This window comes from Bos indicus, chromosome 28 (genome assembly GCF_029378745.1).
Source record: "Bos indicus isolate NIAB-ARS_2022 breed Sahiwal x Tharparkar chromosome 28, NIAB-ARS_B.indTharparkar_mat_pri_1.0, whole genome shotgun sequence".
Taxonomy (NCBI): Eukaryota; Metazoa; Chordata; class Mammalia; order Artiodactyla; family Bovidae; genus Bos; species Bos indicus.
Window position 1 is genome coordinate 26018045 of NC_091787.1, and position 20747 is coordinate 26038791.

Here is a 20747-nt window from a genome sequence, read left to right on the forward strand (position 1 = left end):
TCATAGCGGCGGGCTGAGCCTGTGCCAGCCAGGTCAGAGGCTCCCCCACATCCTAGTTTTTCCTCCTCCTCTTCTCCCTTCCCTTTGCTTTCCTTCTTCCTCTGCACTCCCTCTCTCCCAGCCCTGAGGTGCACCGGGTCCTCTCTCAGTTCCACTTCTGCCGGGTGTGCCTCCCTCCTCCCGCTTCTTGCGCCGCCTGGGTCCCGGCAGCTGCAGTTCCCCCAGAGGCCTACAGAGGGAGCTGCCGCGCCACCTGCGGGGCAGTGCGGCTGCGGCGCGCGCTTCCTGTGAGGTCAGGTGGGAGGAAGCGGCCTGGGAGCCGCGGGGAGTGGACGCCACCGAGGCCCGGGAGCCGCGCCCGCAGGTGAGTGTCCGAGACCCTGGGCGCGGGGGAGCGAGGGTGCATTCCTCCCTTCCCCTGGGCCTGGTCTCGGAGTCGGGCTCGGCGGCCTGGGCAGCGGCCCCTCCCACCCCGGCAGCGCGCCCTGCCACCCCCGTTCCCCACCCCCACCTCCCTCAGTGCTGGAAGGGCCCACCGCACCCTCAGCCCACCCAGCGGGGCGGGATGGCAAGGCACAAAGGGGCTGCGGAGAACCTTGGACCCTCTTGGTTATTTGTAGGGGCCAGCAGGCTTCGAAAAGGGGATCCGCCTGTCCATGCCTTGGGCAAGGGAAAAGGGCTCTTAACCCCTTTTGGCGTGTGTGTCACGAGTGCTTTTGAAAATTTAGACGAAAACTGTGGCTCATATTCTGAAAAATAATGGCCTTGACCCAGATTCGGGGAGAAGCGTGGAAGGACCCCCACCTCCAGCCATGGACTCCCTTGGGGCCCTTGCCCCTCCTTTTCTCCCTTCCCCTCCCAGATCCGCAGCAGCACCCCCGTCCTGTATTTCGGGAAGGCTGGCCCCGCCCTCCTGGTGTTACCTGAGAGGTGAGGGGCTGCTGAGGGTAAGCCCTTTGCAGGAAAGCAGCTCTGAAGTGGGCCCTGTCTCCTGCGGGCAGAAGGCCTGAGTCCCTAGCATCTCCCCGAAGAACAGCACACTGGACCATTGCTTAACGGAAGGGAAATGGAGACACTGAACTCCACACTTAGTAACAGAGAGGGACCTTGGGCCAGAGTTCTTGGTTTCATGCTCTTTCTCTGCTGCCCATGTATGGGTGGTCCTAGGTGAGTGAGGTAAGCCCCTCTGGGTCGCTAGCTGTAGCAGCCCTACAAGATTGTTGGGAGGTGTGAGTGAGATGAGCCTTGGTGGACTTGATGAGCAAGAGTTGTCATCTCCTTTGTTGCTGGCGGTGGTGATTAATAATAAAACTTCCTTCTCCAAGGATCTTTTTTTTTTTTGGCCCTGCAGCAACTGGGAACTTACACGTGCCCCTACACTGGGGTGAGGAGTCTTAACCACTGGGCTGCCAGGGAAGTCCCTCCAAGGGTCCTTTTGATAGTTTTCCTAGTGGGCTCTTTCAAACAGTGAGTATTTGTTTCTCTTCTTTTTATTAGCTAGACACAACATCTGCTCAGCCTGGGTCACCAATGTGAGCACCCAGAATCGCAGTTTTTCCCACTGAAAGCAAGCATCTCTTTGGTGAATGTTTTCCTTCAGGTGTTTTGAGGCCTGGGGAAAGGTGCAGCCTGGAAGGATGGTTCGGATCTTGGCCAATGGGGAGATTGTGCAGGATGATGACCCCCGCGTGAGGAATACTACCCAGCCACGCAGTAGTACTCCTCGACAGGTAGGCACCCAGCCCTGTGGATGAGAGCAGCTGGTCTCCTGTCCAATGTACCAGTTACTTCTTCGCTCCCAGAGGCTCCCTTGCTGGTGATTAACCTTTTCTACTGAAGCCCTGTTTATAGAGAGCAGGGATGGGCAGCCTGGGGGTTTAAGGCTTGGGGAAAACCCCAGTAGATTTATTTCTCAGCCTCCTGCCTCCCCAGCTCTCCTTCCTCCAGGCAGCCTTCCCAGACTTCAAACCCAAGAGCTCTCTCCCTTAATCTGGTCAGCAACCCCTACTGGAGCCAGCATCTTTTAGAGTCTGTTGGATGAGAGAGAAGCTGGAGAATAAGTGGAGAAGATGAGCCCATGGCCGCATGATGAGGAGTTGAAAAGAAGGAAGGAGGAGGTTGAAAATGTCCTCCCAGAAGCCACACCCTGTAGTCTTACCCTGTTGCCTCCTTCCTCTACTCTCTCTCACGTGACGTAGGGAACATGGATTGGCATTTTCTATGCTCTGAGAGCTTGTGACTCAGTGGTTGGGCTTCGTATGAGTAGCATTTGGGAATTGCTGAGAAAGGAGGGTGTGGCCCCAGGTGGTCTTAGGGGAGGGCAGGCATCCTCCTGCCTCCAGTGCCTCAACTCCAGGGAAGCTTTCTCTGGATTCATTCGTCTCTCTCTGTCTTCACCTCACAGAGCTTTCTCAATAGGGGCCACGGTGCCTCCCTGGGGGGTCCCGGCCCCCGCCAGCAGCAGGCAGGCGCCAGGCTGGGTGCCGCTCAGTCCCCCTTCAATGACCTCAACCGGCAGCTGGTGAATATGGGCTTCCCACAGTGGCATCTGGGCAACCACGCCGTGGAACCGGTGACCTCCATCCTGCTGCTGTTCCTGCTCATGATGCTCGGCGTGCGCGGGCTCCTGCTGGTGGGCCTCGTCTACCTGGTGTCCCACCTGAGTCAGCGGTGACCTCCAGGGGCTGCTGGGGGGCAGGTGTGTGGGAGAGGGAGCTGCGGGGCCTCGGTGTGAGAGCAGGCACGTGGGGAGGAGCTCCACACCGGTGCCTTGAGGGTGCGCTCAGAGAGCCTTGTGTGCACATCGTGTTACGCAAGAGGCAGAGGGAGCCTCTAGTCCAACATTCCCAAAGGATCGGGTGATCCCCACTTCATTCCCTTGAGACGCGTTTAGCTAGTGTCAGACATTAAGCACAAAGTCACAGTAAGAGAGGGATTCTCTTTCCAATTCTCTTCCAATCCTTTTATGCCAAGAAGAAAGTCTCCTCTAGGTGCCAATGTGTTCTCATGCCCAGAACACGGGCTGGCTTCCCTGTTACTAGGGAGCAGGCCTGGGCTTAGTGGGAAAAGTTTCCAGACTTTTATAGCTCTGTTCCATTTTAATGGTATATTTTTATTGGCTACCTTTTATTTATGACACTTGGTACTGGTATTCTACGTATTGTGGTGGCATTTTCAATAAAGAAATTTAAGTAAAAGTGTGTCCACGTAAAGACATGCATAGTACGGCTGCATGGAGATCTGGAAGACGTGGTGAGGGTGGTTTGGGAGTGGCTGGGGCTGGTGAAATGGGCAGAGGGGGGCATTGACCTTGGAGGGTGGTTTCCAGCCTTTTCCCTGCAGCCTCTGAGAGCAGGGGCAGTGGGCCAGGTAAAGCCTGGAGTTGGGCCCTTTGACTGATGCGTAGATAACTGGCTCACTCTTAGATGTTGGCCTTGTTGGGGGTGGGGTGGTGTGGGGCAGGTCCTCTGACAAGAACAGCCAGTGAGGCTCTGTGTCAGGACAGCTGGGGTGCAGGTCTCCCTGGCCCTGGGGCTCGGACCAGAGGCTGTTCAGCCCTCCCTCAGCCTCCCAAGGCTCTCACAGCCTCTAACCTCGGGACACTCTCCTCAGAAAGCAGAGGTCTTGGCACTGACCAGTCGGTGCATGTAGGGTGAGGGTGCCCGGCTTTTGGTGAGTAGCGGCCTTGAACTATGGCTGGTTGAGCCCTGGGTCTGTGTGGAGGCCCTGCTCGGGGGCCGGGGTGGCACTGGATGCCTCGGGCCTCTGGGCCTGCAGTGGGCTGAGAGGTCAGAGAGAGGCTGGGTGAGCTTGAGGGCTCCCCATGCCCAGGGACCAGACTTGTCACCCTTCATTTAGGGTCCTCCTTCTGGGTCTGGTGGTGTGGGGGAGGAAGGCAGGTTTGGGAGGTGCTTCTTGAAAGCCGGGGTCGGGGCAGCAGACCATGGGGTGTATGTGGGGGAGACTTGGGGAGAGGGGGAGATGGTTCCTGTCCCTCCTGAGAGCCTGTGTGCTATGGGGGACAGAACCCTCTCCCCCAAACCCTGTGCCCTGGAGGGGGCTGGTGGCTTTTATCACAGACACTCCCAGGGGGAGCTTTATGCTGTTCAAACAGGACTTTCTTCTCAAGGTCATCTGTGTCTTTATTTATTTATTTAGGAGTCTAGCTCCCAGTGGATCCTCTGGGGCCTGGGCAGGGGAGGGGGTACCCAGGCCTGGCTGCTCTCCTGGCTGTCTCCTGGGGCACCTCCTCCTGGGGCACATCCGCCACCTGCTCCCCCAGCCCCCAGTGGCTCCAGCCCAGCAGCCCTGGGGGAGGGACGACCCCTACAGCTTCCCCTCTCCTGAACCTCCCCGTCAGTGCTTCTCTCTGGGGCTGAGCTTTCCTTGCCTTCTCGCCTTGTAGAACTCTGAAGAGATAAATCTTAAGTGAACCTTCAACGTATAAAATTCCTTGAAGGGCTATGAATCTGAGTCCATAAATTCAGGAGGACTGAGAACTGTGTCTTTCTGTAATTCAGTTTCCATTCCCAAAGCCTGCAGCCTTGGAGGAGAATTGAGAGTGCTTTAGAGAAGGCAGGCCCTCCTCCCTGCTCCCACTGGAAGGAGGCCAACCGGGCAAGCGCTAGGTTGGGGGTTGGGAGGAGCCCCGGCGTCAGCCCCTGGGGCAGTGGCACGCCCCCCCCCCCCCAACCCGATCTCTGTGGACTTGTTAGCTAGCTTAAGGGAAGAAGTGGGGATTTGAAAAAAGAGAGTTGTTGAAGTAAGAAGGGCTGTTTGCTGCTTGAGCTCAACACTCAAGACACAGACCCAGTAGAGCTGCTGTGGTTGAAGTGGGCCGGGGTCCCAGGGGTCCCTCTTGACCCTCCTTTCCTCAACCCACCTTCCCTGTGCCCCGTGGGCTCCAGGCGGATTGCTAACCAACGTCCTGCCTCATTTCTCAAGGTCCAGGGTCTGAAAATATGCCTCGTAGAGGCAGTATGCTGAGAGAAGGTGCCTCCTGGGGCTGTGCAGCCTTTGGAGCTGCTAGTAATACAAGCCATCTCTGTCTCCTGTGTGAGGTCCTTTGGTAAACCCTCGCCACCAAGAAATCGTGCTGCAGGCGTGTTCTAAGCAGGTGGAGATGGCCAGATGCAGACTGCCGAGTGAGGCCGAGCGCTGCCTTGGCCTAGTGGGCGTCCTAGCTGGAGGTTTGCTGAACAGGTAAACCCCTTTCCTCCTCTGCTCCCCGACACACCACTCTGCCTGCTACATGATGGGACCCCCCAGACTGGGCCACCTTGAGGCCAGATTTCAGTGGAGGTTTCTACTAATCCCTAGGGCTAATCCTCCGAGCCCTGTGTTTCCATGTCAGGTTGGATTTGTGGCCTGACTGCCTCGGAAGCCACAGCTGGATTCCCTCTGCTGCCTCTGTGAGGCTGGAGACAACCATTGTCCCCCCATGGGGCTTTTTCAACCCCCTAGTTGGGGCTGTCTGGTGAGGAGCTCCTGGCCCCACCATCTGTTGCTGCTCCATCTCCCAGCACCAGTGGCCTCTTGGGCCCTTCCTTCCACAAGTTCCAAGCCGTTTGCTCTACACCCTCTACCCTTCCCCACCCATCAGCTAGCCTGCAAGTGGGGACCACAGCTCCATCTCCCCAGAAGAAACACCAAGCCTGAGACAGAGCTAAACAGTGTTGCCAGCTCTGGGCCTCTGCTTGGGCCATTTAACAGAGGCAGGGAGCCAGGCTTTCCAACCAAGGACTCCAGCTCTCTGAGGTAAGGGAAAAGCCCTGCTCTGGTGGTCAGAGCCTCTGCCCAGGGATGCCCGACCATGAGGGCAGAGAAGGCCCCGCACCCTGGATGGCTGGGCCCTGGAGGAAGCCTGTTTGTTTGCAGACTCTGCTCTGCTTTGTGGGTCTGTGACCTTGGACGGCTCACTTAGCCTCTAGAGCCTTGTTGCTCATCTCCAATGAGGGGTAATGATCTGGGTCCTTCCTGCTGCCTAGAGCCTTGGGGATCATGCTTGGTGCGGTGGGTGAGGGAGATGGACAGGGGGCATGGGGGGAGAATGCTCCAACTCCTGCAGCTCCTCCTCAGATGCTGCCCCTTGAGCCAGTGCAGTGGGCTCAGCCAGAGCAGTCACCACGTCCAGGCAGCCAGAACCGCCGGCTGGGGGCAGTGCTGGGCTTTGATGACCAGTGTCACCACCCGCCCCACTTCTCCGCCCTGCTGGAGAAGACATGCAGCTGCTTCTCTCGCTCCTTAAGCGGAGGCCTTGTTACGTGTCTCGTGTCAGGACAGGAGGGATTTGCTGAATGTGCTGTGTGCCTGACACTGTGCTAAGCGCTCGGTGTCATTTGTCAGCAGAACGTCATCGGTTCTGTCAGTGCTGTCCTTCACTGCTGAGCACACTGTGTGTGTGAGTCGCTTCAGTTCTGCCTGACTCTGCGACCCCGTGGACTGTAGCCCATCAGGTTCCTCTGTCCATGGGATTCTCCAGGCAAGAATACTGGAGTGGGTTGTCATTTCCTTCTCCAGGGAATCTTCCCGACCCAGGGATCAAACCCAGGTCTCCTGCATTGCAGGCTGATTCTTTGCTGTCTGAGCCACCAGGGCTGAGCACACTGGAGAACATATTAATCCACCCGAGGATCCCCCCTCACTTCAACCCCTAAGTGAGCAGTGGTTAGAGCTAGGATTCAGACTGAGGCCAAGCCCAGTCTTGACCACACGTCTAGACTTGTTTCAAATGCAGATCCCCAGACCTCACCATAGACTCTGAGACGCGCTGAGGGGTGTGGCCCAGAACCTGCCGCTAACAAAGCCGCCCAGGTGATTCTGATGGAGCGTTGTGGGTAAGTTCAGCCCCTGACTGGGCTGTGGTCCAGAGAGAGGAGAGAGACAGGGTGGTCACAGGCCTCACCACCTGCTGGCATCCATGTGACCATCAGATCAGTTCTGTGAGGGCGGAGGGCACAGGGTGGGTGGAAGGATTCTAGATGAGCTGCCTGGATGGGGGGCCTCTAGAGCTTCCCAGCTCCGGGCCGCAGCCACTGGATGGGGTGCAACTCTCTTCCCTGCTTTCCTGAACATGCGACGTTTTCATTGCAAACCGACAAGGAGAGAAGTCCGATTATCTCATGTAGGGTCCCTGAAGGACCAGACAGGCTAGGGTGAGGAGGGCAGAGGGCTGTGCCCCCAAAGCTAGATGGAGAGAGAAGCCTGCAGCCTGTCTAGCAGGGTGCCACCATGGGAGGACCAAGGCCTAAGGCTCATGCCTCCTTGTGCTGCTTGCGTTAGTCCCTCCGGTGCTGGGCCCTACGGGGGGCTGGATGCCAAATTCCCAACTCCACGTCCAGTCAACCAGTGACCTTGGGCAAGGTCCACGTTCTCCCTGCCTCTCCATGTCCTCATCTGCACCTCCCGCTGGCGGGAGGATCAGTATATAAATTCATGGGAAATACTTAGCACTTTTTGGCACAAGGCTAGCACTTGATAATACCGTGCTCACACAGTGGTGGCATTAGGGTTTACATAATAGTTTTCTTTAGAGCAACACAAATTTTACTTAAAAGTATTTTGAAAAGGAAGACTCGTAGTACTATTGCAAATTGAAGGCCAATGTTCCTTGCCATTCCTCATAAATATTAGTACAAGTAAATTCAGTGTAGAGAAAATGACATGATTCCATTTTCACCATTTAGCTAGCAGCCACTGCTGTTGGTCAAGGCTCTACGTCTGATACCTGCTTTCTTTGTTAAAAAGGTGGTTTATGAGGATTTGGAGAGGTGTTACAGACCCATTGGCATCTTGCTGAAACGCTCCCCTTGATGGATTCAGAAGAATGAAGAGAAATGAAAAGGGAATGGCTTTCTCATGGAAGGACTCAGTGCTGTGTTTGTGAATTACTTACCATCATCTTGTGAACCACAAATCATTTCATACCCTGCCATGTGAAAGCATCCTACAACTGTGGGAAGCATTGTATGATCTTGGGCAGGCTATTTAAAAGTGTTTTTAAATTGGAGGATAATTGCTTTACATTTTTTGTTGGTTTCTGCTATACAACAATGTGAATCAGCCATAAGAATGTTTTAAAAATTTAGTCTGAAAAACAATTTGTTTGCATGGTTAAAGACCGGACAATGGACAGATGCATACGGGCAAAGTCTCCTTCCTTCCTCCTCCTCATCCATCCATCCATTCCCCGCTTCATCCTCTACTGTTCTTAGCATCTTTTAAATCCTTCCAGAACTTATTTATGCAAATATGTGCAAACACAAATATAGTAATTTTGTCTTCTTTTTAAATATAAATAATGGAAAATTAAATCCGTTTTCTTCTCTTACTTTTAAATTTAACAGTATATCCTGGACACACGTCATATTAGTGCGTAGAAAGCTGCTTCATTTTGTTGAGTTTTGGTACTGGAGTGAGTTGTTGACTCTCTGCTGCCCTCCTGGGAGTCCCCTGTACCACGGGGTTGATCCAGTTGACCCCCAAGGGCCTTGTAGCTCTGACCTTGAACCACTCCATGGGGCTGCTTCTCTGAAATATGGGGGCCCTGACAGAAATGCCCCCTTCTTCAGGGCTGGAGGAAGAAGTTCCCAGGATGGTTTAATCTTTGTCCCAGGAGGGCAGTCCGTTCAGCAGACAGTCAGGGAGGGTGTTCTGTGTGCCAGGAGAGAGTGAGGCAGGAATAGCCTAGAAAGTCACACCCAGTTGGTCTCCTCAGTCCCCTTTGCAGCTGGATGGAGTGACTTTCCTGTCTCCCCCTGGCTTCTCCCTCACCTGTGGAGGCTTCACCTGAAACCCATCGTCTTGTGTCATGCTGAACCCCAAGGTGAGCCTGACTGGCCTCTACCACCTCTGACAGACAGGCATTACCCTCTGCTGGCCTCCCATCCTGGAAAAACGAAGCGGCACGGGTGGGTTTCCTCGAAGGCCCCTCTCCGCTCTAAAACTCGACAGTCCCTGCCACAGAGCCTTTCCCATAGGAGATGCTTAATGAACTTTGCAGCTGGCATGGCTTGGCATTGCCATTGTCACTGTCCCTGTTCCCCCACTGTCTTCCCACCACACTTTTGATGAAGATCTAGGTGAAGGAGATGGAGGGAAGCTGTGAAGAATGATACAGCTTCAGACTTTCTTTAGCTCTGACTTGGCTAATGAAGTCCTGTTCCTCTTGTGCAGGGTAGACCCTGGAGACCCCAGCAATCTTGGCTTGTTGGCCTGAAGGGCTGTGAATGTTATACCATGGCGCCACCTTGTGGAATATTTGTGCAGGAGCATGACTTCCATCCCACCATCAAATCATCCTCTTTCTGCCCCAGGTGAGTGCTGGGGTCAACCAGACCAGGCTTACAATTGCCTTGCATTTCAGTACTAGCAGAACTCGGGTTTCTGGCAGAGAGTGTATGCAATTTCATTAGAATGAATTTACTATGGTCTCATCCGGTGTAGGAGCCTTGTCCCATTTCATCCTCCCACAAAGAAAAAAAAGACGTCTCTCCCTTTTCATGGATGGTGACTCTCGGGCTTGGATAATTTAAAGCAACTCACACCTGGTTGCACAGTTGGGAGGTAGCAGACCTGGGCTGGGAGCCCTAGGGGATAGGACGGGAGGGTGCAGGGTGACTGAGGCCACCCAGGAAGAGACTGTCGACAAGGGCCTTGGGGCCTGTCTTGATCCAGAGCCCCGGGTACTGGAGCCTCCAGGCAGAACATGGACTAAGAAGTCTCATGGGGTGATAGGCCAGGCTTGCTGTCATCACCGAGGTGGGCTCTCTCTAGGTTTGGGGGGCTGTGTCTAGTGCAGCCCCATCCAACGTAGCACCCACCAGTACCTCCACACTCACCTGTCTTCACTCAGCCCAGTTTCCTTTGAATACTGATACTCCAGTATTCTTGCCTGAGAAATCCCATGGACAGAGGAGCCTGGTGGGCTATAGTCCGTGGAGTCGCAAAACAGTCAGACTTGAGCAAAAGACTAAACAACAACAACCACAATATACTAGGCAGTGTGGGGGGAGTTCAGTTCAGTTCAGTCGCTCAGTCGTGTCCGACTCTTTGCAACCCCATGAATTGCAGCACACCAGGCCTCCCTGTCCATCACCAACTCCCGGAGTTCACTCAGACTCACGTCCATCGAGTCAGTGATGCCATCCAGCCATCTCATCCTCTGTCGTCCCCTTCTCCTCCTGCCCCCAATCCCTCCCAGCATCAGGGTCTTTTCCAATGAGTCAACTCTTCGCATGAGGTGGCCAAAGTACTGGAGTTTCAGCTTTAGCATCATTCCTTCCAAAGAAATCCCAGGGCTGATCTCCTTCAGAATGGACTGGTTGGATCTCCTTGCAGTCCAAGGGACTCTCAAAAGTCTTCTCCAACACCACAGTTCAAAAGCATCAATTCTTTGGTGCTCAGCCTTCTTCACAGTCCAACTCTCACATCCATACATGACCACTGGAAAAACCATAGCCTTGACTAGACGGACCTTTGTTGGCAAATTAATGTCTCTGCTTTTGAATATGCTATCTAGGTTGGTCATAACTTTCCTTCCAAGGAGTAAGCGTCTTTTAATTTCATGGCTGCAGTCACCATCTGCAGTGATTTTGGAGCCCAAAAAAATAAAGTCTGACACTGTTTCCACTGTTTCCCCATCTATTTCCCATGAAGTGATGGGACCAGATGCCATGATCTTCGTTTTCTAAATGCTGAGCTTTAACCAACTTTTTCACTCTCCTCTTCCACTTTCATCAAGAGGCTTTTTAGTTCCTCTTCACTTTCTGCCATAAGGGTGGTGTCATCTGCATATCTGAGGTTATTGATATTTCTTCCGGCAATCTTGATTCCAGCTTGTGCTTCTTCCAGCCCAGCGTTTCTCATGATGAACTCTGCATATAAGTTAAATAAGCAGGGTGACAATATACAGCCTTGGCATACTCCCTTTCCTATTTGAAACCAGTCTGTTGTTCCATGTCCAGTTCTAACTGTTGCTTCCTGATTTGCATATAGGTTTCTCAAGAGGCAGGTCAAGTGGTCTGGTATGCCCATCTCTTTCAGAATTTTCCACAGTTTATTGTGATCCACAGAGTCAAAGGCTTTGGTATAGTCAATAAAGCAGAAATAGATGTTTTTCTGGAACTCTCTTGCTTTTTCCATGATGCAGTGGATGTTGGCAATTTGATCTCTGGTTCCTCTGCCTTTTCTAAAACCAGCTTGGACATCTGGAAGTTTATGGTTCACGTACTGCTGAAGCCTGGCTTGGAGAATTTTGAGCATTACTTTGCTAGCATGTGAGATGAGTGCAATTGTGCGGTAGTTTGAGCATTCTTTGGCATTGCCTTTCAGAGTACATATATATTATTCCATCTATTTTTACTTCTTTTATGAGTAAACGAAAGCTCAGAGAGGTCATGCAAGTTACCTAAATTCACCCAGCTAGTAAGCAGCACAACAGGATTTAAAAACCAGGTCTCTTGGCTGCCCAAGTCTTGAGTCTTCCCTAGACATTACATTCAAAGTCAGGGTCAAGTTGAAGCCATTCGTGAGGAACCCTTTAATACCTCCAAAGTATTTTGTTCTGGAGATCAGTCCTGTCCCTGGGTTCAATCCTCTCAGCTCTTGTTCTGCTAGATTCTGTCCTTGGCTGCAGAGTTTCCCTGCCCCACGCTCCTCTAGCTCTGTCTTCAGACATCACTTGAAATGATTTGGGCTTCTTGCCCCAGGTTTGCTGCTGCTGCTGCTAAGTCGCTTCAGTTGTGTCTGACTCTGTGTGACCCCATAGACGGCAGCCCACCAGGCTCCCCCGTCCCTGGGATTCTCCAGGCAAGAACACTGGAGTGGGTTGCCATTTCCTTCTCCAACTACATCCACCTTAATTTATCTGTTCAGTGATTTTTTTTTTTCCTGTCTCTTGTCAACTCCTTCCCACTCAATGAAACTAACTCTTCAAACTCCTTCTTATGAGGAAACCCTGGGTTGGACAACCCCTCTGCCCCCAATATTCTTACAGTCTAAAGAGGAGGCAGCGTGTTCATTACTAACCCCGGTCCAGTGGTTCAGAACTTTCTGAGGACAAGGACAGATAAGATCTAAAAACAGTACTGTTCTTAAAGAAGATTCAAATAATGTTCCCTCAGGAAAATGAAAAAAAAAAGTCAGAAGTAGACAATACAGAAAGGGGCTGGGCACCTTCACAAAGCTGTCAGGCACGCAGTTTGATCTTATCCCCCAGCCCTGCCTTGTGGTCCGAGCTGATTGCTAAGCTCCAGCCATCGTGTTCTTATTCCAGTCAGCCTGAAGGTGGGAGAGGAAGATCAGGCCTCCCTAACCACTCAGATCAGGCCAGCTGCCTAGTCCCATGCTCCCTTGGCACTTTTGCTTCCCTTTCCAAATGGAGAGTAATTTATTTTCCATGTCACTATTTGTTTGAGGTCTGTCTACCACTTTCCCTTGCCTCTCACCAGACTAGAACTCCGTGAAGCCTGGCATCACACCTGTCTTCTCTGTTGCGCTAGCTCTGTTGTGCAGCACAGTGGCTGGCACATAATAGATGCTCCACAAATAGTTATTAACAGGAGAAACACGTTATACATGTTGTTGATATTATAATGAATCCGAATTGACCTGGTCCAAGTCCAGAGCCTTCTGAGTTGAGTCTGTAACGATGAGTGCTGCTGTGGGCCAGGCCTTGTGCTAAGGGCTTCTCACACATTGTCTCATTTAATCTTCACCAAAAGCCTGGGAGGTAGGCGCTGCTAGTACCTCCAGTTGGCCATGGGAAAATGGCAACAGATCATGGAACTACTAAGAAGAAGCTTTGATTTGAACTTGGCTCTCCTGACCCAAAGCCTCTCTTCACTTACTTCCTGCCTTTCTGGGCTAGCAAGGTGCCCACCATCACCTCCAGAACTCCCTCACTATGGCCCTGGCTCTCTCAGTTGCCAGCAGACAGTTCAGCAGGCATAGATGCTCAGGAAGCACTAAAGTGGCATCTCTCCTACAGAAAATGTAGGAAACTTCTTTGTTCAAAGGTGGTGGGCACCCACACTGATTAGAAGAATGTTGGTTCCCCAGCTTCCCTTCCCCTCTGACAGACTTCTAGGAGTCTTTGTGGACCCAGGAGATTTTTCAGACTACAGAGGAAGAGCAGGTGGGTTTGCAGGGGTCTGGGGCATGTCTGGTAGTGCATGCTGTGTGTGACTGTGCTTAAGCTTTGTCTCCCTCTCAGTGGGGCTCACTTGGTAAAGGGAGGGTGATGGGGAAACCCTGGATCCTCCTGGGCCAGGCTACCCCTGAACCATGTGGGGTTTATAGAGCTCCAAGCCCAAGGAACAGTACGTTGGGGTGGGGTTCTTGTATCTCCCTTAAGGCTCACAGTAATCCTCCAGATAGGAGCTAGATTCTGGCTTGAGTCCAGGAATCAGACTATCCAAGCCATAAAGAGCCCTTCCAGATCTTCATTGCACAGATGGGACGTGGAAGCCCAGTGAGGGAACTGACTTGACAAGACCAGACACTCAAAGAAACGCTGGATCATTTGACTGAAGAGTTCATGATGCCCACAGGCTGTCTGAGGGGCTTGAAGGAGGGTACCAGTTTGACACCTAGCTTGAAGAGGGTGCCACGGCTCAGTGGAGGTCACCGTAGGACCAGCCAGTTCTAGTCACGGCTGGCTTGCTTCCAGTGGTCACCAGCAGGTGGCGCTAGCACACAGTGGCCACTTAACTCCCAGAAAAAGGGACCCGCAGACCGTGTCTGGGAGTAATTAGGGCAAGAGGCCGGCAGGCTTTGGGGCCCACTTCCATCACCTTCCCTCTGGAGCCCCTGTGCTTGGGCACCCTGGGGCAGAGGGCTCGGAGGCCCCGAATGGGGTTCCTCTGGTTCCAGACCCTGCAGGGGAGTTGCTCTGTGGTCAGTGAGCAGGTCCCCCCGGGTGTGCTCCATTTACTCATTTTGAGTGATGATGGGGTAAAGCAAGGAGGACAGTAGTTGCCTTGGCTCCACCTGGCATGAGGCTTAGCCTGGGCTCCAGCTCAGGCCCCTTCCGCTCACTCACTCACACATGCCCATACTGAGTGCACAGAGTACTTCCTTTGCTGTTGGGCAAAGCCCCGAGAACTCAGGATCCACCTGAGAGGCCATCTGGTCCCTTCCTCTCCTCTCTCCTTCCTTCCGTCATCCTCTCTCTCCGTCTCTCCATCTCCTCTCCCCTCTTGCCTCTCTTTCTCCTGCCCTTGTCTCTCTCCCCTCTTTTCTTCCTCTCTCCTCCATCCCGTTTCTCTGAGGGACCCTGGAGGTCTAGCCCCCGCCCCCAGCACCTCATCTGCAAAGGCAAACAGGGACCAATACCAGTGGGTTTCTAGGATGTGGTTTCCATGGCAACAGTGCATCTCTTGCCTCTGTGGCTCTCAGCCCTGGCCAGGTTGCCGTGGAGACTCACCTCATTGAAGAGTGATTTGTGGGATGTTTTTCTTAGCTCCATCTCCTTCCTTCTTTCCAGAAATCCTGCCAGCCCAAATTGTCTTTTCCCTACTGATGGCAGACCTGGAAGGCTTCTCAAGATCCACGAAAGCCTGGCAAGCATTTTGTTTACACAGGGTTCCCCTGGTAACCTTTGCCTGCTCTCATGAAGACAGTGAGACACCCCTAGAGGCCAGTTGAGGGCTTTCCACAGAGAAACAGGCCAGAGCAGACCCGGTTCCCACCTCTCCTGCCCATGGTGCCCTTCAGGACTCTGGCCCCTTTGCTTGTAGGCAATGACATTGGCTCAGGAGATTCTGCTCATCAGCCACGTTACCTAAGACTCCTCTGCTTTGGAGGAGAGAGTCAGCAAGAGGGGTGTGGTGGGAAAAAGAGGGATGTGAATATGGGAAAAAGAGATGAGTTAACAGAGGAGGTGCATTGGGAGAGGGGGACAAGTGAGGCAAGGAGACACGGATCTTAAGGGGAGAGAAAGAGCCTGTGGGGGTGAGGGAGAGTTCCAGAAAGCCGACCCAGGAGTCTGTAGTGGGAGAATTTCTCTGATGTTGGTGTTCTCTGTAAATCACTCCACAGCCCCAAACCCCAAGCAGGCCTCTTTCTCTGCCAAGGAGAGAATGTGTTTGTCGACATCAAAACATATTAGGCGCATTGTGACCCTCTCCCCACCCAACCTCAAGTTGAAAGCCATTACAATAATTAATGAAGGCAGGAGATTAATTAAAGAGTCGTTTCCCCACATTCTCCTCAAATAGATCAGTCGGGGGGTGGGGAACATGTGCTACACTGCCGACAGAAGAAAGAAGGGGCTAAAGAAAGGGGTGCAGAGAGTCGCTCACAGACACAGCTGCAGACAAAGGACATCCTGGGGGACAGAGGAACTGGGGGCTGGGAGGGGCTGCCAGGGAGGCCCAGGAGGAGAGCCGGTTCTGCTTCCAGAAACCTGTGATCAGCTTCCCCTCCTGGTGGACAAGGCCTGAGGGGTTCTGGTACAATGGAAACAGGTCTTGTGGACATGAAGGAGTGTCAGCCCTCCACTCCTGGAAGCTCCCAGTTTGTCCTGTGTGATGGCCAGAGCTCCCTCAGGCCAGGTGAGCGCAGGCAGGAGCCCTTTCTGTAGTGTGGGATGAGTGTAGACTGGTGGCTAGCTCCAGTCCTGCTCCCTAAAACCAAGTCACTGCATGGCCCACATACTGATGACTCCACTTGGAAGTCCCGTTCATCAGGTGAACCGCACTGCAGAGCTGAGAGGTCAGTTTCAGCTCAGGCCGAACATCGCTACAACCTTTTACGTAACTTCTCTCATTTTGCTGAGTTCTGAGGTCTTAATGATTCCTTCCTTCCTTCCCTCCTTCTTTCCCTCCCTCTTTCCATCTCTCAGTCTTTCTCTCTTATTTCTTTGGCCAACCTATTTTCCTGACTAATTTCATATTTCTAAGAAATACTTATACACAAACAGTCTCTAGCTTATAATGGTTCAACTTATAACGTTTCAACTTCACAATGGTGCAAAGGCATTCAACGGAAATGGAACTTCAAATCTTGAATTCCGACCTTGTCCCAAGTTAGCAATATATGATGCTGGGCAGCGGCAGGTCTGTCTGCCACGCTGCCACGAGGGTAAACAGCCGATACACTGACTACCATTCTGCACCCACATCTTTCTTTTCACTTTCTGTAGAGTAATAAATAAATTACCCAAGAGATTCAGCTCTTCATTATAAAATAACTTGGTGTTAGGTGGTTTTGCCCAACTGTAGGCTACTGTCAGGGTTCTGAGCATGTTTCAGGTGGGCTGGCTAAGCTGTGATGTTTGGCAGGTTAGGTGTATGAAATGCGTTTTCCACTTACAGTGGGATGTAACCTCATCATGTAAATCAAGGAATATCTATAATATAGTGTAGTTCACTTGTGACATAGAAGGTTTATCCCATTCCATCTTCCTGTCTTGCTTCCTTTTGAACCTTCCAGAATTTACTAACTTGTTCAAAACAAAACACACACACCCACAAACGCTATTTTTGTGTTTTCATATTTTATATGATATTTTCCACATCTTTAATAAACACTATAAAAGGTGTAACACTCTGTTGATGATTCCCCATCACCTCCCCTGATACCTCTTCCTTCTTCCTCTTGTTTTCTTTTAGGCTTTGTGTATCTCTGAGCGTTGTGTGCACTCAGCAGGCAGTTAGCTGCCGGAAGGGGGTCACTGGGCAGGCCGAGAGCAGAGGAGCTCATTCACCCCTTGGTGGTTTGTGTTCTGACACCTACACAGTGTCCCACACGGCAGCAGGCTGTTTACTCTCCCTGTCATCGTGGATAGTGGGCTGGGGGGACTAGACTCTGGGGACCCACAGTAGACAAGACAGATGTGGACCCTGCCCTCTGGGACTGACAGTCTGCTGGGAGAGACAGACACCAGTCAATAAACACACAGAAATACAGCTACCAATTATGGAAACTACTCAACAGGGGAAAAGCAGGGTTCTGTAAGAGAGAACAGCAAGGCCCTGTCGTAGGCTAGGGCTCAGGAGGAAGTGACATTTACCTTGTGATAAAGTCAACCAGACAAAGTGAAGGGTGAAGGCCTCTGGCAGATGTGTCGCTACCGGAAGCTGATGAGACTTCAAAGCCAGGGTGCCCCCGTGCCCCGGAGCCCTGACAGGCCCAGGAAGGGTCCTCGCCGTGTGTCCCCATGGCGACAGGTATTTGTAATAACTGCACAGATGAAATAGTTTAACTGCGACCCGTGAAGACCACTGACTGCTCCCTTCACTTTGCCTGATGCTTGGAGGGGTTGGTCAGGACGTCCCTGGGATCTGGCTCCGGGGACGCCAAGCTGAGGAGAGTCTGTTTGGGTTCAAGGAGGTGTGTCGCTGGCTGTGGCATTCATCGCTGGCTGTCCTGGGTGGAGGGAGGCAAACAGCTCCTGTGGGTTTCTGATGTCCCCTGTGCTGGGCAAAGAGGTGCCTCCTGGGGCTATGTGGATGGCTCCAGAGCAGGTGGAGGGGAGGGGAATGAGGTCTGAACTGGGCAAAGGCAGAGGCTGATCTGGAATATCGTTTTGGATTTTGTAATGTCTATGGAATTCATCAGCTTTTTAAAACTTGTAATTTGTTTTGATTTTTCTCATCCTAAATAAGTTTTCATTTTTGCACCTATGATTATTTTTGGATTTCTGCATTTTCTTCTTTAAGAACCCCTGCCCTACTGCTGTAGATCTTGGATCTGCTCCCCTCTGTCTCCTCTGAGACCAGAGGAACTCAATGGGTACTCAAGGGGGTGTCCCCGGGGCCAGAGCTGCTGGGCGCACGCTGTGCTGTGTGTTCAGTGCCTGCAGCTCCGCGGACTGGCCTTTCCATTTCCAGGTCTCTCCTCTCTCCCTTCTCCCCACCCTCAGCCTGCAATGCATGAGCTTCTGTGAAAAGTGAAAGTATTAGTCATTCAGTAATGTCCAACTCTTTGTGACCCAATGGACTGTATCCCCCCAGGCTCAGTCCATAGGATTCTCCAGGCAAGAATACTAGAGTGGGTTTCCATTTCCTCACCTAGGGGATCTTGCTGACCCATAAATCGAACCCACATCTCTTACGTCTCCTGCTCTGGCAGCTGGGTTCCTTACCAGTAGCACCACCTGGAAACCCATGAGCATCTGTACTTGTTCTCTTTTAAAATAGCTGTGCTATCAAACAGTGTTTATACGTAAAAACTTGTATGAGATGTATTAGGTAGACAGGGCAGAATGAAAAATACACATATCATTTTTATACATAATACATAAAATGGCCCAAAAGAAATGTCTGTACATTTGGAAAGATGGAAGGGAACCCATGGAGGTATCAAAAGGTTGTGTGTGATTGCGTTTTATGAGTGTGTGTGTGTGTGTGTTGGGAGTTGGCAACCCATGAGGATAAATGCAAAGTGATTCAAGGAATTTCCTAAAGAAAAAGGCAAAGCCCGACAGTCCCTGGCTGGGGGTGTTTCTGAAGGTGGTAGGAATGAGGTTGCTTGGCCTGGGGACTGAACTGGAAGCCTGACCACATCAGCTGTCTCCAGCTAACCTCCCCTTGGGCCAAAGACCCTACAAACCCTGACCCCACAGGACAAAACCCAGAGCCAAACGAGACTTTGAAAAGGGGGGTTGCCCATAGCCCCCTTCCCTTGGCCGCATGGACTCCAGCCAAGTCCCTCCATCTGCTGTTGCCCAGGCCAAGCTCCCCGTAGATGTGGCCAGGGTAGGGCTGTCACTCTGCCTTTGTGGAGTTTCTACCTGGCTGTACCCCTTCACCCTCAAACGACCCCCCTCAAACCTGAAGTTCCTGCCCCAACCACACTTAGAGTCCTGGGGCCTCTGGGTCAGTGGAGCCGCCAGTGATGTTTATCAAGGAGGTTGGCAAATGCTGTTGATTCCCAGTGGGCCCCTTTGCTCTCCCCACCTTGTTCCAAGGCCCTGTGTATGGTGCTGAGGCTTAACTATGTCTTTGTTGCATGGGGGAGGCAGAGGTGGGGTGTCTGAAGGCTCACATGTTTGCCTCCAGCTCTGTTCAGAGTCAGCACCAGAGCCCGGGCCTTCTTCCGGCTCACTGAGGCTTTGCCCTGAGCCCTGGGATGCTAAATGGTTCTCTCTCCTTCCATCCAGCTCTCTCTCGTCTGCCCTGGCAAAGCCTAGGGGTGCAGAAGAGTTCGGCCACCGGCCAGGCCTCCTGAAGCTTTTTCCTCCAAGCCCCAGCTGCTGGACTCCCTCTTCCCGGGGCTTATACTGTGTGCCTCTCCCCGTCTATACTTTACAAGCAACAAAATGAAGATTTGTTGAGTATGAGGTGCAGCCTTCAACTTGCCAGAGGAAGAACAGGAGGGTTGTTCGGGGCTGCACGCTGCTTGGTTCCTAACAGTGCTTTGACCCAGAAGGACAGGTTTGTTATTGTTATTTAGTCACTAAGTCCTGTCCAACTCTGCGGCCCCATGGACTGCAGCATGCCAGGCTTCCCTGTCTTTCACTGTCTCCCAGAGTTTGCTCAGCACTTTGCACAGTTGGTTTACATGAGGGAGGTCTGGGAAGTAGCCCTTCACAAACTCCAGGTCCCCTTGAACTTGCGACTGTTCACTTGTATTCTGAGGCCTTGTTTGCTGGGCTGGCAGGGGCTAGGAGCTGGATTCCGGCCCTTCCCGCCCTCCCAGGCCCCGGGACAAGCCTGGCAAGGCCGGTGGGGAGTGGGGGCAAAGCTGTAGATCTCCTGTCACGATCGGAACCCCAGGGATTAGGCGAAGGACGTCACTAAGGAGACAGGGCAGTTTGGCCCACCAGCCTGCCTCCCATCTGGTGATCTGGAATCCTCCTGGGAGCAGCGTGGGATGAGCTCATGCTCTGGGGGGTTTCCTCCAAGCGGGAAGAACTCTTTGATCAACTATGGCTGGTTTTTCCTGAGGCCATTTTTAGCCCCCAGTCTAGGCTTATAATGTGCAGAACGCTGAGCTGTCGGCTTTCCTGTGACCATCCCAAGGCCTCTGGTGCGTGGGTGTTGAGACTGGGCCAGGGAATGGCCACATTTATGTCCATCCCCAACTCCGAATGGGAAACGGGCAACTGGACGACCTGAGTGCTGCCCCTCCCGCCCCTGCCAAGCAGGAAGTGCAGTCGGCAGGGCACACACAAACGCACTTCCTGTAATTACGGGTGCCATTCTTCCAGATAGAAGAGATCACATTAAGGAATCATGCAAGGAAAATGCGGCACATGCTAATTTTAAAACAAACAGGAAGTTGTTATGGCCTCTTTGGGCACAAGGATGTCTATTTCATGAGAATTGTATGCTGGGCGGCTTCTTCAGTTGCTCAGTCATGTCCGATTTTTTGCAACTCCAGGGACTGCAGCACACCAGCCTTCCCTGTGCTTCACCATCTCCTGGAGTTTACTCAAGCTCATGTCCACTGTCTGTGATGCCATCCAACCATCTCATCCTCCGTCGTCCCCTTCTCCTTCTGCCCTCAATCTTTCCCAGCATCAGGGTCTTTTTCATTGAGTCAGTTCTTCGCATCAGGTGGCCAAATTACTGGAGCTTCAGCTTCAGCATCAGTCCTTCCAATGAATGTTCAGTGTTGATTTCCTTTAGGATGGACTGCTTTGATCTCCTTTCTGTCCAAAGGACTCTCAAGAGTCTTCTCCAACACCACAGTTCAAAAGCGTCCATTCTTCGGTGCTCACCCCTCTTTATGGTCCAGCTCTCACATCCATATATAACTACTTGAAAAACCGTAGGTTTGACTAGACAGACCTTTGTCGG

The 20747-nt window shown here is 52.4% G+C and overlaps 1 protein-coding gene and 1 long non-coding RNA gene across 5 annotated transcripts; both read left to right on the top strand.

Moving 5' to 3' along the window:
* The first annotated feature begins 224 nt into the window (after window positions 1-224).
* FAM241B (family with sequence similarity 241 member B) lies at window positions 225-3197 on the top strand. 3 transcript variants are annotated; one of them, XM_019954242.2, is made up of 4 exons: window positions 232-364; window positions 1352-1467; window positions 1601-1730; window positions 2405-3197. In XM_019954242.2, the coding sequence occupies exons 3-4, from the start codon at window positions 1638-1640 to the stop codon at window positions 2672-2674; spliced, it is 363 nt and encodes a 120-aa protein (XP_019809801.1). In that variant the 5' UTR covers window positions 232-364; window positions 1352-1467; window positions 1601-1637; the 3' UTR covers window positions 2675-3197. The 3 variants fall into 3 exon arrangements, with proteins under 3 accessions (XP_019809800.1, XP_019809801.1, XP_070638384.1); XM_019954241.2 differs by lacking the exon at window positions 1352-1467 and having other exon boundaries at window positions 225-364; XM_070782283.1 differs by lacking the exons at window positions 232-364; window positions 1352-1467 and having other exon boundaries at window positions 1582-1730.
* Window positions 3198-3947: 750 nt separating this feature from the next.
* Window positions 3948-19285, top strand: LOC109553946 (uncharacterized). Of its 2 annotated transcripts, none has more exons than XR_011564688.1 (3): window positions 3948-6836; window positions 7747-9314; window positions 19106-19285. It is a non-coding gene; the product is annotated as an uncharacterized lncRNA (long non-coding RNA). The 2 variants fall into 2 exon arrangements; XR_011564689.1 differs by lacking the exon at window positions 19106-19285 and adding an exon at window positions 14486-17494.
* Window positions 19286-20747: the final 1462 nt, after the last annotated feature.

Excerpts from the sequence above, each read along its gene's own strand:
- FAM241B (XM_070782283.1), top strand. The coding sequence starts at position 1,587 with ATGTTTTCCTTCAGGTGTTTTGAGGCCTGGGGAAAGGTGCAGCCTGGA. Across the intron at positions 1,731-2,404 it reads GCAGTAGTACTCCTCGACAG|AGCTTTCTCAATAGGGGCCA; the intron begins GTAGGCACCCAG and ends TTCACCTCACAG.